The sequence below is a fragment of the Haematobia irritans genome, chromosome 1, assembly GCF_050003625.1.
Source record: "Haematobia irritans isolate KBUSLIRL chromosome 1, ASM5000362v1, whole genome shotgun sequence".
In the NCBI taxonomy this organism is placed as follows: domain Eukaryota; kingdom Metazoa; phylum Arthropoda; class Insecta; order Diptera; family Muscidae; genus Haematobia; species Haematobia irritans.
In genome coordinates, this window is record NC_134397.1 from 76,556,082 (window position 1) to 76,574,974 (window position 18,893).

General features: G+C 33.4%; 2 protein-coding genes across 5 annotated transcripts in view; one reads left to right on the forward strand and one right to left on the reverse strand.

Moving 5' to 3' along the window:
* Positions 1-3,939, forward strand: part of CRMP (Collapsin Response Mediator Protein) — a 39,547-nt gene extending 35,608 nt beyond the window's left edge. For all 4 annotated transcript variants that reach the window (XM_075290844.1, XM_075290847.1, XM_075290846.1 and 1 more), the window contains exon 9: positions 3,651-3,939. In XM_075290844.1, coding sequence (XP_075146959.1) covers positions 3,651-3,730 — 80 coding nt within the window. In that variant the 3' untranslated portion in view covers positions 3,731-3,939. The remainder of the gene's footprint in view (positions 1-3,650) is intronic.
* An 8,482-nt stretch (positions 3,940-12,421) lies between these two features.
* LOC142221221 (uncharacterized) lies at positions 12,422-13,396 on the reverse strand. The gene is made up of 2 exons (XM_075290852.1): positions 13,012-13,396; positions 12,422-12,945 (listed from the first exon to the last, which is right to left on the reverse strand). The coding sequence occupies exons 1-2, from the start codon at positions 13,342-13,344 to the stop codon at positions 12,760-12,762; spliced, it is 519 nt and encodes a 172-aa protein (XP_075146967.1). The 5' UTR covers positions 13,345-13,396; the 3' UTR covers positions 12,422-12,759.
* Positions 13,397-18,893: the final 5,497 nt, after the last annotated feature.

Consider the following 18,893-nt stretch of genomic DNA (forward strand, 5'->3'; position numbering starts at 1 on the left):
CGAAATTTTCATTCATTTTCGTAAATTTTACGAAGACCATTTTACGAATATACGAAACTTCTACGAAACATTCTACATTAACTTTTCTTCGTAAAAAGTTCGTACTTTTAACGAAACTTTCTTCATATTTCATGAATTTTGTGAAGAAGTTTTTACGAATATTTTACGAAACATTCTGCGTTAAAATTTCTTCATAAAAAGTACGAAACATTTTCTTTGAAATAACGAAGAAGTTTCATTGAAGTTGTAAAATTTCCGTTCGCGGCATTAAATTGTCTTTTATAATGTGCTTGAGTGTATTCCTTTATTCTATTTTTTATGCAAGTCTACGCTACTTCTCATTTGGGTGATAGCGCGCTATGAATAAAAGTGAAGCAATAAAACTAAAAATTATTCAAAAACTTAAGGTGTAAAGTAGTGATGTCATTTTTCACACTTGCAACTACAACCAAATGCACTTTCGACTATAATTTTTTTTTCTAAAAGTTCGAACATTTTTCAGAAAAAAGTACGAAAGTTTTTCATAAAAAGTACGAACATTTTTCATAAAAACTACGAAAATTTTTCATAAAAAGTACGAAACGTTTTCATAAAAAGAACGAAATTGTTTCATAAAAAGTACGAAGATTTTTCATAAAAAGTACGAATTTGTTTCTTACAAACTACGAAAATTTTGGAAGAACTTTTCTTCGTAAAAAGTACGAAATATTTCGTACTTTTAATGAAAAGTTTCTTTGGTTGTAAAACAATGACAAATTTCGTACTTTTAACGAAATTTTTCGTTCTTTTTACGAAGAAAATTCTTTCGGTGTAGTTCTACGTTTATAACTACTACTGCCATCTACATATATGTATCAGGTTGATTTGTTTTTGGACCACCTGCATGGACGAAAAATACTGTTTTTCATATGTTTGAGTGTAAAAATTATATGTTTGGAACTCAAATTTTTTAACACAATATTTTAAAGTGCAAGCATATAATGTTCATAAACTAGCATAACACGTTTGGGACATATGATAATATGTTAGAACATATTATGTTTGGGACATACAATTTTTGCTTGGATGCAAACATATATTAATTTAGAAATAGCCTGTAACATATATCTGTTTAAAAAGAGAGACCTAGAGAGTATGCTGCAAGTAAAAGAATGGAAGTAACCAATTGACACCCTAAAAATATATATACACAAAAGAAAATTTCATTAATTTTTTTTCTACTAGTGTATAACTAAGGTGAAACATAATATGTTTGAACAATACAAACAATATTTTGTTTGGACCCATCCTGAAATATATATGCTTGAAGCTGAATGTGTTAGGGGTATATATTACAGAAGCAATTTTTTGAGGGTGTGTGTTTGAAACAATTAATTATTATCTTCACTGAAAAAAAAGCATGCCCGGTTCCAAAGACTTTGTCTTTACTTTAACAATTTTGGGAGCCACCGTGGTGCAATGGTTAGCATGCCCGCCTTGCATACACAACGTCGTGGGTTCGATTCCTGCTACGACCGTACACCAAAAAGTTTTTCAACGGTGGATTATCCCACCTCAGTAATGCTGGTGACATTTCTGAGGGTTTCAAAGTAGAGGTGTGCACGTGACACGAAATTGTCGTGACTCACGAAAATTTTCGTGATTCGTGCGTGAGTCGTGAGTCACGCTCATGACAACAGCGTGAGTGTGCGTGAGCGTGATTAACAAACCAAAATGTCGTGCGTGAGCGTGAGTCACGAAAATAATATCTTCGTGAGTGTGCGTGAGTAACGAATTACACTCACGAAAATATTCCTGTTCACCAACATAAAACGCTTAAGATTTAAATTCAATTACAATTTTAGTGACACCTGGGATGTTAAGAGTTTAAAAACACTCTCGATTTTAATAATGCTCATGTTTTCAGACACTTCGGTAAGGTAAATTAATCATAAAATTATTCGTGAGTCACGAAATTTTTCGTGAGTCACGATATTTTTCGTGAGTCACGGTATTTTTCGTGAGTCATGAAGTTTTCGTGCGTGAGTACAAATTTTCTTTTCGTGAGTGTGCGTGAGCGTGAGTCCTACTAAGAAATATCGTGCGTGAGTGTGCGTGAGTATGATTTTTAAATCGTGAGTGTGCGTGAGCGTGAGTAAACTATTACTCACGTGCACACCTCTATTTCAAAGCTTCTCTAAGTGGTTTCACTGGAATGTGGAACGCCGTTCGGACTCGGCTATAAAAAGGAGGTCCCTTGTCATTGAGCTTAACGTGGAATCGGGCAGCACTCAGTGATAAGAGAGAAGTTCACCACTGTGGTATCACAATGGACTGAATAGTCTAAGTGAGCCTGATACATCGGGCTGCCACATAACCTAACCTAACCTTAACAATTTAGGTATTGATTCCGAGCCAAAGAAGCAGAGAATACACATAAGGATATTTTTAAGACACAATTCTCTTTTAAGTTTAGGTTTTGTGTACTTGCTTCTAGGAAACAAATTTTAATTTTTCGTTTTTTCAGCTTTTTTTCTTCATATACTACCAAAGCCCTTTAAAAACGAGTTAACAACAACTTTATTTTCCAAATTCTGACTCGACTTCTAGAAGAAATTATGCTATGTTTCAAGTACAAAATGTCTTTAGAATAAAGTGTTGAAAAACATGTCCTATTTTTGAACGATATTTTGCTTTGTAGTAAAGATCGAAAAAGGCAACAAATTCAAAGACAATTTCATTCATTTTAAAGAATTTTTCTGAATTATTAAAGTCAAGTTGACATAACCCCAAAAAATATTTCTTTCATGTTATGATATCCATTTTTTTAGTCAAATCACTTATTTATAAGGACAATGCGACTTTATTGAAAAGTTTATCGACTTTTGGAAAAGGAAAAAACTCAATATTACACTCAAAAAAAGTTTACTTGGATCCAAAGATTTTTACCTTACCTTAAAGATTTTGGTATTGATTCCGAGCCAAAGATGCGGCTTCTTTAAAATAAAGAATTTTTTTGGCGCATTTATCGAATTTTCATTCTATTTTTTCTGTATATTAATAAAACTATTCACGTTCAAACAAGTGCCAGTTTAAAAATTCAAATTATAACGGATACTTCAACGTTAAAAATGTTTTCTTAATTCCAAAAAAAAAAAAAAAAACGTTAAACCAAAGACGCTAAATCCTCAAAACAAGTCTTAGACTATATTTGAAGCATTTTTATTTATCTAAAGTTTCAATATTTCAGTTAATTTAAGGACAACTTCTTTAAATCAAAAATGTGTTTCTTTACTTTAAGGAAATTGGCCTTAGTTCAATTCAATTTGCAATTCAATTTGCAAAATTTGTGTCCTAAATTTAATGAAAAAAATTTTGAAGCAAAGATTATAAACTTTATTTTAATTAAAATTTCATTGTTTTAAAGATATTTGTCCTTAATATTTGGTAAATTTCGCATCCTTCGCATCTTTAATATCACGTAAATATCCTTTTCAGTATAGAAAAATGCGCCTTCTATGCTAAGCAAAATTTGCATTCGTATTTTAAAGACATGAAATCTTTGGCCTCGCGACAATATTTTGTTCCGTGTTTAAACCTTAAACTTTATATATTAAATTTTATATTTCATGCAGTCTATTGTGATAATAATTTCTCTTTTATCTTTACAGAGGAAATGGACAAAAATGGACCTCGCTCATCAATAAAAGTACATAACCCTCCAGGAGGAAAATCATCTGGTTTCTGGTGAATGTTATTCACGCGAATAAAATTCATTATTTTATGTCTTTTTGTGAATTCAACTCATTTCTCATTGATTCTAATTTATAATTTGTATTATGTATTTTTTCCTAAGTTATTTATTTATTTTAAATTTTTACATCAATCAAAGTTTTGTATTAAACAAATAATAGGATATACGATGCTTTCTTAAAAATAAGAACCAAATTTGCAAATAAATATATATTTATTTAATTGAAGTTCATCTTCTACGTTTGGAATAAATTTTATGGCCTTATTTAACTATCATAAAATTGACAATATCTACCATCAAATGTATAACCTCACATCGACATCGACAAGTTGTTCAAAGTAGAATAAAATCATAATTTCTTTTGGCAAATTTTATTATAACTTGGTGAGTAATGATCCAAAGCAACAATTAAAAAATTTTTCTTCAAAATAAATTATTAAATAAAAGTTACCGTGAAAATATGGCTGTTTTAGCGCACTAAATAATGTGATGTTAATACCGGCGTTTATAGTCGAATTAATCATCAAATTTAAAAATGATTTTATTAATATTGGAGATTTACTACTAGTTTTTTAGAAAAAAAATTACCTCAGTTGAATAAAATTGTCTATTATGTAAAGTCATCAATTTTAAAGTCGAATCTCCTAAATCTACAAACAAAACGCCTTCATTGAAAAGTTTGTCGCCTTTTGGTCAACGATATAACATTTGTTTTGTGAGAAAAATGCTTCATCTACACAGAAAAAAGTAATCTGTTTTACAGGAAAAATAAACTACCTCGTGTAACAATTGAACTAAATTGTATTCTAATTTTGGATATTTTCATAAAATAACGACATATTACGGTTATTTTTAAGAGTTCTTTCTACACCCTCACAAAAAATCGCTTCTGTAACATATACTCCCAAACATATTTTGCTTCAAGCATATACATTTTTGGGTATTGCCCAAACATTTATATGTTTGATCTCTACCATTATATAATATGTTTGAAAGCATATTGGTCTAAACAATATATGTTTGGGTAGTCTAAGTTCCAAACATTTTGTATTTTTGCATCCAAATTCAATAATGTTGTCTTCAAAAAAACAATATGTTATTATGTGACCATATAATATGTTTGGAAGCATTTTGCACCCAAAAATATTATATGCTTAAAAAAAATTCTCCCAAACAATATTGTGCTCAAAATTTTATTTATTTATTTATATATTTACAATCATAATGAATTATGAAAATAAACAGGTAATATAGGTGCTAACAACATAGGTTTTCGACCTGAATGCTCAAAATTTTGTTTCTGCCCAATTGTATATTCCCCGACATCTTTCTCACTTCCACGAGATTTTTTAGTTCTTAGCCCCTTTTTCTGTAATACAAACATTGTATAATAAATTATTCAGTTTGTAAGGATCAAAGAAGTAGCTGATCAATTGCCCAAGGAAAAATAAAATGTTAATTTTGTAATAACAAGCAACAACCACCAACTTAATTCAATATCGCTCCCTGATAAATAGCGCTCCAAGCTACCAAACACATATATGTTTATAGGCTATTTCTAAATTATTATATGTTTGCATCCAAGCATATTATATTTACAAACATTTTATGTCCCAAACATAATATGTTCTAACATATTAACATATATGTCCCAAACATGTTATGCTAGTTTATGAACATTATATGCTTGCACTCAAAAATATTGTGTTTAAAAATTTGTGTTCCAAACATATAATGTTTATAGCCAAACATATGAAAAACAGTCTTTTTCATCCGTGTACACGTAATCCAAAAAAGATTTGTTGTCCTTAAGTTATGAGTACCAGTTTTGCTTAGCATAGAAGACGCATTTCTCTAATATAAAGGGTTTTTCCTAGTCTAAAAGTCGATAAACATGTCAATGAAGTCGTTTTGTCTTTCTAGTTAAGTGATTCGACTTAAAAATTAGTATCTTTACCTGAAAGAAAATTTTGTTGGACTAAGGTCAACTAGACTTCTGAAATATTTTTCAAAATAAATGGAATCGCACTGAAAAAATACTTGACCTAATAAAATGCAGAACAAAAAAGTATATACGGCCGTAAGTTCGGTCAGGCCGAAGCTTATGTACCCGCCACCATGGATTGCGTAGAAACTTCTACGAAAGACTGTCATCCACAATCGAAGTACTTGGGTTGTGGTATCTTAAAACCTCTTAACATCGTTTTCTAAATTGTGAGTTAGTCCATACGTGGTATATATGATTAGACAAAAAAGGTATGTATAGGTAAGTCTACAAATAATTACGAATCGATATGGACTTTTGCACGGCACGTAGAGAGCCAGAATTGAAATATGGGGGTCGCTTATATGGGGGCTATAAACAATTATGAACTTGATATGGACCAATTTTTGTGTGATTGGGGATCGATTTATCTGAGGGCTATATATAACTATAGAACGATATGGACCTAAGCATGGTTGTAAACGGCCATATACTAGCACAATGTACCAAATTTCAACTCACTCGGATGAAATTTGCTCCTCCAAGAGGCTCCAAAACCAAATCTCGGGATCGGTTTATATGGGGGCTATATATAATTATGGACTGATATGGACCACTTTTGGCATGGTTGTTAAATATCACATATTACCACCACGTAGCAAATTTCAACCAGATCGGATGAATTTTGCTTCTCCAAAAGGCACCGAAGGTCAAATCTGGGGATCGGTTTATATGGGGGCTATATATAATTATGGGTTGATATGAACCAATTCCTGCATTGTTATTGGATACCATATACTAACATCACGTACCAAATTTCAACCGAATCGGACGAATTTTGGTCTTCCAAGAGGCTCCGGAGGTAAAATCTGGTGATCGGTTTATATGGGGGCTATATATAATTATAGACCGATGTAGACCAATTTTTGCATGGTCATTAGAGAGCATATACTAACACCATGCACCAATTTTCAGCCCGATCGGATGAAATTTGGTCCTCTTAGATGCTCCGAAAGCCAAATCGGGGGATCGGTTTATATGGAGGCTATATATAATTATGGACCGATGTAGACCAATTTTTGCATGGTTGTTAGAGACCATGTACCAAATTTTAGCCGGATCGGATGAAATTTGCTTCCCTTAGAGACTCCGCAAGCCAAATCGGGGGATCGGTTTATATGGGGGTTACATATAATTAAAGACCGATGTGGACCAATTTTTGCATGGTTGTTAGAGACCATATACTAACACCATGTACCAAATTTCAGCCGGATTGGATGAAATTTGCTTCTCTTAGAGGCTCCGCAAGCCAAATCGGGGGATCGGTTTATATGGGGGCTATATATAATTGTAGACCGATGTGGACCAATTTTTCCATGGTTGTTAGAGACCATCTACTAACACCATGTACCAAATTTCAGCCGAATCGGATGAAATTTGCTTCTCTTAGAGGCTTCGCAAGCCAAATTTGGGGGTCCATTTATATGGGGGCTATACGTAAAAGTGGACAGATATGCCCCATTTGCAATACCATCCGACCTACATCAATAACGACTACTTGTGCCAAGTTTCAAGTCGATAGCTTGTTTCGTTCGGAAGTTAGCGTGATTTCAACAGACGGACATGCTCAGATCGACTCATAATTTCACTACGACCCAGAATATACATATTTTCTGGGATCTTAGAACAATATTTCGATATGTTATAAACGGAATGACAAAGTTAATATACTCTCAATTATATCGATATTAAAATTGTCTACCGTATTAAAACTTTTGGCCAGTGGAAGCTTTCATCATTCACTATCCTGGTATGGTATGGTACGGTAATTGATTTACCACAATCTCTTGGATATCGCTCTTACCTGTGCACTTTTTATATAATTTTTATACCATACACCAAAAAAAGGGGCGCTAAAGCCAACTGAACTTTATTTTAGTTTATGAAGACTAGTTGTTTTTAGTTAGATTTTGCACAATATGAGCAAATGTTCTTTATTTGAACAATTTTAACTTTAATGACGTGAACTTAAACAAGAAAAAAGTTGTATACAAATATGTTATAGTGCACAATTTTACTAAAAAATAAATTAGTTCATATTTTCCTAAAATGACAGAAGTTTGCTTAAAATTAGTAAATTTTACTAAATTTTTACCTGTCTTGAACTTCGTATAGCGCTAAAGACATTTTAACAATTTTTAAATCCAATTTTTTCTTTCAACATATGAAATTTTCTTAACAACCAGAAAAAAATTAATTATTTTGAATAAATTTTCTTCAATTTGACAAAACTTATAAACTTATTTGTAACATGTTGCAATTAGAAAACTATTTTAGTTAAAATTTTCTAAAATAAACCTACATTTTCTTCCATGGTAGGTTCACTTGTGTACAATGGGGGGTATATTAACTTTATCATTCTGTTTGTAACACATCGACATATTGCTCTAAGACCCCATATACACTGAAAAACAGTGAACTCACCAGGAAGAAAAATTTTGGTTAATTTTAGAAAAATTTGATTATTTTTAGAAAATTTTAACTAAACAGTATTACAAACGCTGACATCATGCCAATATCACAAAAGTAAGTAAATATTTTTCGACAAATTCAAGAAAATTTATTATAACATACATAATTAGTTTTTTTTTTCACTTGCTAAAGAAAATTTTGTAGTTTGAAGGAAAGGAGTTCAAAATTGCAAGAAAAATTCAAAATTGCAAGAAAAATTGCCATATGAAGTTCAATATGGGCGCATTTGTAGTAAAATTTACAAATTTAAAGAAATAATGAACTATTTCGTGAGAAGTACGAATTTAGTAAATATTTATGCTTCATTTGGGTATAATTTTTCCCGTGTTTTAGTTCATTTAACTAACGTACGTAAAAAATTATTAGAGTAAATAAAACATTCTCCAAAAATAATAATAACATGAAGTAAAATAAAGTTAAATTGGCTTTAGTGAAATAGAGGGTTCACTTTGTTTTGAGTGTAGTAAATATAAATTCCAGGTCGTGGTGAAAGTCGATCTAGTGATGTCCGTCTGTGGGACTTACGTTATCTTTCGAACAAGCTATCGACTTGAAACAAGCTATCGGCACAAGTAATTGTTATTGATGTAGGTAAGATGGTATTGCAAATGGACCATATCGGACCATTTTGCTTACGGATCCTCTTGGAGGAGCAAATTTCATTCGATCAGTTTGAAATTTGGCACGTGACGTTAGTATATGACCTCCAATACCCATGGAAAAATTGATTCATATTGGCCCACAATTATTTATAGGCTCCATATAAACCGATGCCTTCTACTCTTGGAGGATCCACCATGGTGCAATGGTTAGCATGCCCGCCTTGCATACACAAGGTCGTGGGTTCGATTCCTGCTTCGACCGAACACCAAAAAGTTTTTCAGCGGTGGATTATCCCACTTCAGTAATGCTGGTGACATTTCTGATGGTTTCAAAGCTTCTCTAAGTGGTTTCACTGCAATGTGGAACGCCGTTCGGACTCGGCTATAAAAAGGAGGTCCCTTGTCATTGAGCTTAACATGGAATCGGGCAGCACTCAATGATAAGAGAGAAGTTCACCAATGTGGTATCACAATGGACTGAATAGTCTAAGTGAGTCTGATACATCGGGCTGCCACCTAACCTAACCTAACCTACTCTTGGAGGAGAAAATTTCATCCGACTCAGTTGAAATTGTGTACGTTGTGTAAGTATCTGGTATCAAAAGGCAAAAATTGGTACATATCGGTCCATAATTATATATAGCTCCAAGACTTTAACTTCAGGCTATCTAATTACCGAGTAAAAATTGGTTCATATCAAAATTATTTGTAGACTCCGATCAAGGATTAAAGAGGCGTATATACGTATTTAATATGCCTTTTTTGACTAACATAGTCTCCATATGGACTAACTAACGATTTCGAAGATGATGTGAGGAAGTGTTCCACAACACACGTAATTCGATTGTGGATTACAGCCTTTAGTAGAAGTTTCTACGTAATTCATGGTGGAGGGTACATACCCAGCAAAAACTCTCATTACCCGGTAATCTTGTAGGTAAGCCTATTTAAAAATTAATAACCACTTATTAATTGGCATCGCTTCGGATTACATTTACATACGCATGTCCTAGAAGGAAAGTACTTCTCCCTAGGCATACTTTCGGCCATAAAATAAGTAGTGCATTTATTCGTAGATACACCAAAGCTTGCAAAATAGCCACTTATTGTCTCAGGCAACCAAATCTCAAAAAATATTGATTTCTATCGCCGATTACAATGGATCAAAATATGGCGAGTGATGCTGTAATAGGAGAACTACTTGAATAGAAACGAATATTGTATAAATAAACACAAAAATCTAATAAATAATCTCAATAAGATTACACGCAAATTAATTTTACACTTAAAATAGAAATAAATGTAGGTTGTTTAAGGGAGTTGGATTCGTGAAATACGTTATAATATATCCAATAGCCAATTCACATAAGGTACGAAATCTACTAAAAGTGGATTTTAAGTCTCTTTTTTATAAGGCAAATGTCATTTGAAATTTAGTTTAAGCGCATTTCGGAAGTGTAATGTGAATGAGGTATAAGAAAGCATTTATTTAAAACATAATATGATAACGTCATTAAACACAATTATTATGAAATATTTGTGATAAAAATTTCTTAACGGAAAATTTTTCAGAATTACCGTTACATTACAATTTCTTTTTGATTTTTATGTAAGTGCTCGATTATTTGAATAACTATACCTAATGGTACCATCATTTATTCTATTTTATTAATTCGTTAACTACAACTGCCTAAAAATTTGAGAATAACAATTCGAAAATTACCGAGAAGTATTTATTTTTGTCATTACAAGTTAGTCATTATAACTCGCCGCAATGTAATACAATGTGTAATGACAGCTTTACTCCTGGTAATGTCAATTGTAATGAGATGTGGTTACCTAGTTTTTGCTGGGAAAGATTCGGCATGGCGAACTTACGGCAGTTTATACTTGTTTTTTTTACTTTTATTCGAGTTGCATTAGTCCAAAATATTCAAAATATGTTCATTGTATGTAAATTTATTACAAATTTGCAACAATTCAAGCTACTACTCCTATATGGCGAAAATGATGTAAAAAACAAAAAAAGGTTTTGCGATAGCAATTTACCAATTGAAAAAATTTTCGATCAATAAAACTCGATATCGACTCTCGTGATCCGAAAATTTTTGATTTCGAGCAATAATTCTCGATAACGAATACCGTGATTAGCTCCCAGGTACACGGACGTAAAAATTTTGGTGTAAAATTTATATGTTTGGAACTCAATTTTTTTTAATACAGGTTTTTTAAGTGCAAGCATATAATGTTCATAAACTACCATAACATGTTTGGGACATATATGTTAATATGTTAGAGCATATTATGTTTGGGACATAACATTTTTGTAAATATTGAAAAAATTTTCGATCAATAAAACTCGAGATCGACTCTCGTGATCCGAAAATTTTTGATTTCGATCAATAATTCTCGATAACGAATACCGTGATTAGCCCCCAGGTACACGGACGTAAAAATTTTGGTGTAAAATTTATATGTTTGGAACTCAAATTTTTTAACATAGTATTTTTAAGTGCAAGCATATAATGTTCATAAACTTCCATAACATGTTTGGGACATATATATTAATATGTTAGAGCATATTATGTTTGGGATATAACATTTTTATAAATATAATATGTTTGGATGCAAACATATATTAATTTAGAAATAGCCAATGAACATATATGTGTTTAGAAAGAGAGACCTACAGATTATGCTGCAAGTAAAAAAATTGAAGTAACCAATTGACACCTTAAAAATACACAAGGAATATTTCATTAACACTTTTTTCTACCAGTGTATGCCTAAGGTGAAACATAATATATTTGAACAATACAAACAATATTTTGTTTGGACCAATCCTGAAAATATATATGTCTGAAGCAAAATGTGTTTGGGGTATATGTTACAGAAGCGATTTTTTTTTTGAGGGTGTAGAAAGTAGACGTGTGCGCGTGAGTGAAATTTCACGCAGATTCAAAAAATGAAAACCAGTACTCACGCACGAACTACTTATAAAGACTCACTTTCACGCACGATTTACGACAATTCACCTGATTCACAACAATTTCACGAGACCCACAGCATTTTTTAACTGGCAGTGAGCAAAGGTAACGAAATTGAAAAATAGAATATAGTTCGACAGCTAAATTAATTTCAGTTAACATATGAGTAAAAATAAATCTTGATTTCTTTTTTGTGAGCGTGATTTTACGAACCGATTTTACTTCTCATGCACGACATATTTCTTTTAGTCCCATTCACGAGAGTTGATTTGGATTTTGTTCACGACTCACGTGATTCACGCGTGTCACGAAAATTTCGTGTTACGCGAACACCTCTAGTAGAAAGTCAAGTTAAAGTGGATTTTGCCAGTGTAATGTCAATGCCGTATTAATTTGGGATTTTATTTATAACAAAGAATGTCGTTTGTAATATTCGGGGCACCCTTTGGTGGCATATATTGGAAATTCTCATCTCTAACGCTGGTCTAGACATATCCCATTTGAGCCATAGAGTTCCTTATTCTTGAGGTCTTTAGAATGGATTTATTGAAGCACCTTATTCCTGACTTAGTGTGCCAAATCATTGATTTCAAAAACGTTTTATTTGAGAATCGATAATATTTCACTATAAGTCTAATTAAATATAAATTGAAAAAAAAAAAACAATATTACAAAAACATCCACTATGTACACACAAAGAAAAAATACTTTTCTCGGTAACGAAATTCTAGACAAACGAAATTCCCCTTAGTTAAATAGTATTTTCGAATAAGACCGAAAGTATTGCAACGATTGTCTATAATATTTTTGCTTTCAAAGACACATTTTTTGCATTAAAAGAAAACTTTGTCTAAAATTTCGTTTCTCAGAAAAGCAAACCCTTCTTTCAGTGCATTATGTTTTGAAAATTGCTCTTTTCCTCTAGGTACTGCTTAAGCATTGGAGATGTCGTTGATAGGTGTCCAACCAATCCTCAACATATTTCTTTTTAGCTTGCAAAGTGCAATGCATGGTATCCTTTTGATAGTCTTCATTCTCGCTCAATTCAACCACAAGGGATGAAGCATTAAAGTGCATTGTCACAGATGTTTTGGCTGCTTGTAAAGTCTAAAGGAAAATATAAAAATAAGTAATGGCTCGATGGTTTGATATGTGGTTGTTAAATACACATACCGTCGTGGAGTAGCACTGCAAAAACCCTTGAGAATCGGGGATATCATTACAGCTTCTCATATTATCACACATATCCTCAGCAGCTTTTGCCAATATTAATTTTTCAAACTCAACATCAATATCCATTCGTAATCGCTTGATTCTGGATCTCAAAGCTGCCTCTGCTCCTCCGCAAGCTAAATGGGAATTTTTGTAAGTCAATGCATTGCTATGCTGCTCCTTAGTATAGCTGTCAAAACATTCCAAGTTCACTCGTGAAATTTCAGATCCTTGCGTCCATACCAGCAAAAAAGAAAAGATGAGGTAATTTCTTCCAGTAAATAGAATATCCATTGGAAACGTTGTGTCTGAACGAAAGATTACCCATGGAATGATACTTTTATGTGTTGTTATTAAATCGAATAATGTCGCTGAAATGGTTTTATTAATTTATTATTAAATCGCTTCATTACCGAGTATCTTATCGTCAATAGGCCGGCGATAGTGTAAAACTATGATTGTTTTGATGAATTTAATCGGCTGACAGAGGATTGGAATTTTGCACACATTAATGACATTCTCTTTTTGGTGGTATTGTCAGTTAAAAACTGTCTAGATAAAGAATGTTTAGAAAATATCGGGTGCCTAGCACAATAATTGTGGATATCTTTTTCTTATAATCTAAATACAAATTTTTTATAAAGTGGTAAATATACAAAGAATAACGTCTGTGTAGAGTAGAGGTGTGAGCATGAGATAAATTCTCAATCACTCTCACGATAGGGTTGCAAAAGATTAAAACCGAATTTGGAAATTTTCGGTTATTTGTCGAAGAGAAACAAAAGAACCATCATCTTTTCGCTGTAAAAAAGTTTATTTGAAAGAAGTATAGACTATGTATTGACTATGATAAATGTCTTATGTCTTTTAGAGGATGTACACTGAAGAAAATATTGTCGTGAGGTCAAAGATTTCATGTCTTTACGAGGGCAGTTTAGAAACTTCTTAGCCTAGCACAAAAAGCGCGGTTTAAACAGAAAAAAGTTAAGTGTTTTGGAAACTTCCATCTCTGTTATGAACACATATTAAATTTTGTTTTGATCTGGCAACTGCTCCATACAGAAACATGTGTTCAAAACAGACGTATCCGCAATTTTTTTACAATGGAAAAATTAGAAATGAGCACTGTCATTAAATATTTACATAAAAAAGGTTTATCGGGACAAAAAATTCATAATGGTTATGGTGAATGTGTTAGGTGAAAGTGCTCCTTCATATGCAACAGTAAAAAATTGGGTTGCTGAATTTAAACGTGGTCGTACAAGCATTGAAGATGAACCACGTAGCGGACGTTCAAAAACAGCAACAACAACAGAAATTGTAGCCAAAGTGCATGATATGGTATTAAATGATCGACGAATAAAAGTGCGTGAAATTGCTAATATCATGGGCATCTCAAATGGTACATGTAATTTTGCATGAAGAACTACAGATGAAAAAGCTTTCGGCAAGATGGGTGCCGCATTTGTTAACAGTCGATCAAAAACGCATGAGAATGAACATTTCTCAAGCTTGTTTGGATCGTTTTAAGAGAAATAAAATGGATTTCATATCTGTTGATGAGACATGGATCCACCACAATGCTCCAGAGACAAAAGAACAGTCCAAACAATGGACTGAAGCTGGAGGAAGTGCCCCAAAATAAGGCAAAAACAATTCAATCGGCTGGTAAGGTTATGGCAACGGTTTTTTGGGACTTCAAAGGTATTTTATTGATTGACTATCTGCAAAAGGGTAAAACAATAAATGATCAATTAAATGTACAAATTCGAGAATTTTTTCTCGCAGTTATGGACTCAATATAGTCCATAACGTCAGTCCAACTCATTATTGCATCCAGTCTCAAAGTTATTCCTTGATAGATTATTTTCTAGTGAGCAATAAGGGCTTGGTTACAAAAAACTGTCAATTTTCTTTTCCTTCTCTAATCTCGCATCATGCGGCAATACTGCTGTCATACCGTATCAGAAGGATTACTATGACATCCGAAATAATTTTTCGGGATTATTCTAATATTAACATCGAGGGTTATTTGCGGGATCTTAGAATCTCTGATTTCTCCTCCATCTACAGTACAAACGATTGCAACGCACAAATAGAGGTTTTCAATGACATCGTCCTTCAGGCATATGATAGATATGTGCCCAAGAGGATTATACGGTTTGGGAGAAACACACAACGTCATGGGGGGCAACAGAAACTGGGTAGACAAGGATTGCATTAGAAGCGCCCGTGAGATGCGTGACCTTGCATACAGGTCTTACTTGAAAAAAAAATGTTCGACTAGCTGGAGAATATTCTGCAAGTATAGAAATCGACTGAAAAGCATCATGAGAAGAGAGAAGATTAGACACTTCCATAATTTATTTTGCGCGACATCGCCTAGGGACATGTGGGCAGAACTTAGAAGGCTGGGTTACAGTAACGATAGACATGTTAATGTGGACGTGGATGTTAACTCTATTAATGATTTCTTCATAATGCCGGAGCTAAACAATCCACCCACCATTCTTTACCATACTAGCAGCAATGACCCATTTGAGGGGTTCTCTTTTAGTTGTCTTAGTGAGATGGACGTATGGTCAGCTTTTTATCGGAACAAATCTAACGCCGTAGGAGATGATGGTATCCCACTAAAGTTCGTTAAGGTTGTTTTTCCTGCGATTTCCTCGCATTTGACGCATATATTTAATACAATTCTTATGACTACAACCTTTCCTAGAGGATGGTCTATCGCCAGAGTTATTCCTAAAGTTAAATGCCCGAAGGATAATTCAGATTACCGACCAATAAGTATACTACCAACCTTGTCAAAAGTTCTTGAGATCTTGGTAAATGAACAAATTTCAGACTACTTCGCACAAAAGGCTTTTCTGAACGGCAACCAATCTGGGTTTAGGAAGGGCCACAGTACAACCACGATGATGGTGAATACCGTTGGTAGTATAAGGAAGAAGATGGATGAAGGGAGACGTGTTGCATTGATTAGCTTAGATTTTAGTGGGACTTTCGAATCAATTAGTCATGAGGTGCTACTGAACAAGTTGTTTTCGAAGTACAAGTTTTCTTTCGGAGCATGTCGGCTGATTGAATCCCTTCTTAATGGGAGAACTCAATATATTTGGAACAATAATAGTTCTTCTTCTACACGAAGAGTACATAGAGGAGTTCCGCAGGGTTCCATTCTTGGACCTCTGCTATTTTCTCTATACATGAATGATATTTTTGAAAATATTCACTTTATGGGCAGAACTTAGAAGGCTGGGTTACAGTGACGATAGACATGTTAATGTGGACGTGGATGTTAACTCTATTAATGATTTCTTCATAATGCCGGAGCTAAACAATCCACCCACCATTCTTTACCATACTAGCAGCAATGACCCATTTGAGGGGTTCTCTTTTAGTTGTCTTAGTGAGATGGACGTATGGTCAGCTTTTTATCGGAACAAATCTAACGCCGTAGGTGATGATGGTATCCCACTGAAGTTCGTTAAGGTTGTTTTTCCTGCGATTTCCTCGCATTTGACGAACATATTTAATACAATTCTTATGACTTCAACCTTTCCTAGAGGATGGTCTATCGCCAGAGTTATTCCTAAAGTTAAATGCCCGAAGGATAATTCAGATTACCGACCAATAAGTATACTACCAACTTTGTCAAAAGTTCTTGAGATCTTGGTAAATTAACAAATTTCAGACTACTTCGCACAAAAGGCTTTTCTGAACGGCAACCAATCTGGGTTTAGGAAGGGCCACAGTACAACCACGATGATGGTGAATACCGTTGATAGTATAAGGAAGAATATGGATGAAGGGAGCCGTGTTGCATTGATTAGCTTAGATTTTAGTAGAGCTTTCGACTCAATTAGTCATGAGGAGCTACTGAACAAGTTGTTTTCGAGGTACAAGTTTTCTTTCGGAGCATGTCGGCTGATTGAATCCTTTCTTAATAGGAGAACTCAATATATTTGGAACAATAATAGTTCTTCTTCTACACGAAGAGTACATAGAGGAGTTCCGCAGGGTTCCATTCTTGGACCTCTGCTATTTTCTATATACATGAATGATATTTTTGAAATTATTCACTTTATGGAACCTCACCTGTATGCAGACGATCTGCAGTTGATTGCAAATGATAGAACAGCTCCAGGGTTTAATTTCAATGGTAACGTTAATACCGAATTGGATATAATAGGAGGATGGTGCAACCGAAATTTTATAACGTTGAACTCTGCGAAGTCGAAATGTAACATTTAACACCGGCCGGGATAGGCAAATAAATTTCACTGTCAACAACATTGCCATCCAGAATGTTACCTCTATTATGGTCTTGGGACCTTATACCGGCTAGACTTAGAGCATATGCGTGGATACCTGCAAACCCTTCTGACCCTGAATCTATTTTAAATAGACTGAAACAATGCAATCCAGATCTTCCAACAGCTGATTGGAAGGTTGGTAGTTTGGATGAAGTGGATGGACCAAGACGTCATGCAGTGTTTATATTGAACACTCAGGGTCGTGTATGTTATGGCTTTCGTTATATCCAAATGAAGGTGTATAAAAACGATCAGCTAAAGGATTCAGAAATGGGCAAGCCTCTGTCTGAATCAGAAGTAAGCGGATCCTCTTGCGAAGTCGAAGGAGATACCAAAGTTGAAGACATGGATAGATACCGTATGCGTGAGGAAGACAGTACTTAGTTTCCTATTTTGAATTTGGCAGCTCACAGAGGACACGCTCTTTGATTGTTCCACCATTTCGCACTCTAGATATGCAACGTTCATTCCAAATTCGAGCTATACGAATCTGGAACATCCGTATAAATTATGAACACAGAGAGTTTTCGTGGTCATGTAGTAAATTCAAAGAACTTATAAACTCTTATCTCTAGCCCTATTTCTGATTCTCGCGTGCTAATCATTATTTAATAAAACTTTAATATCATGTTCGTGTTCATATTTAAGTTTATTGAATTATATTTTAATAGAATATTATATATTTTATATATATTATTTTAATAGAAATTAGGATATTTGTAAGTCTCATATTTTGTATGCTATGTAATCTGGATTATGAAAGTAAATAAATAAATGAAATGAAAAACGTCCTGGCTTACAACACAAAAAAATAATTTTTCATCAAGACAACGCACCAGCGCACAAAATTGTTTTAACAATGGCTAAAATCAACGAATTAAAGTACGAGTTGCTTGATCCCCCACCTTATTCTCCTGATTTAGCTCCCAGTGACTTTTACTTGTTCCCAAATCTAAAAAAATTCCTTGCTTGCAAGCGTTTTACCTCAAATGAAGATGCAATTACAGTTGTAAACCACTATTTTGAAGACCTTGATGAAAACTATTTCAATCAAGGGATATCATTGCTAGAAAAGCGTTGGACTAAGTGTATTGACGTTTCAGGAGATTATATTGAAAAATAAAAATATTTTTGAAAAACTAACTATTCTCTTTCATTGATAGGCTAAGAAGTTTCCGAACCGCCCTCGTATAGAATGAAAATTCGACAAATGAGATCTCTGTCCTAACTTAAATTTTATTGATCCTGAAAGGCTTAGTGCCACGATAGCCACTTATGGTTTTCCAGTCAAATATAAAGCAATCACACTATCACTCTTGAACCCCATCACAAATGACTTTATTTCTGAATATCTATAGCATTCAGATGTCTAAATTCCAAAGTACGCTAAGTCTAAAAATGAATTTAATAGGAAACAAGTTCAAAGTGTTTTTTTTTTGAAATTTCTCAAAAAACGTATAAGATAGAAATTCCCTTATTTTCGGTTTTAAAATCATATTTTTTTATAATTTTTTTTTGTAT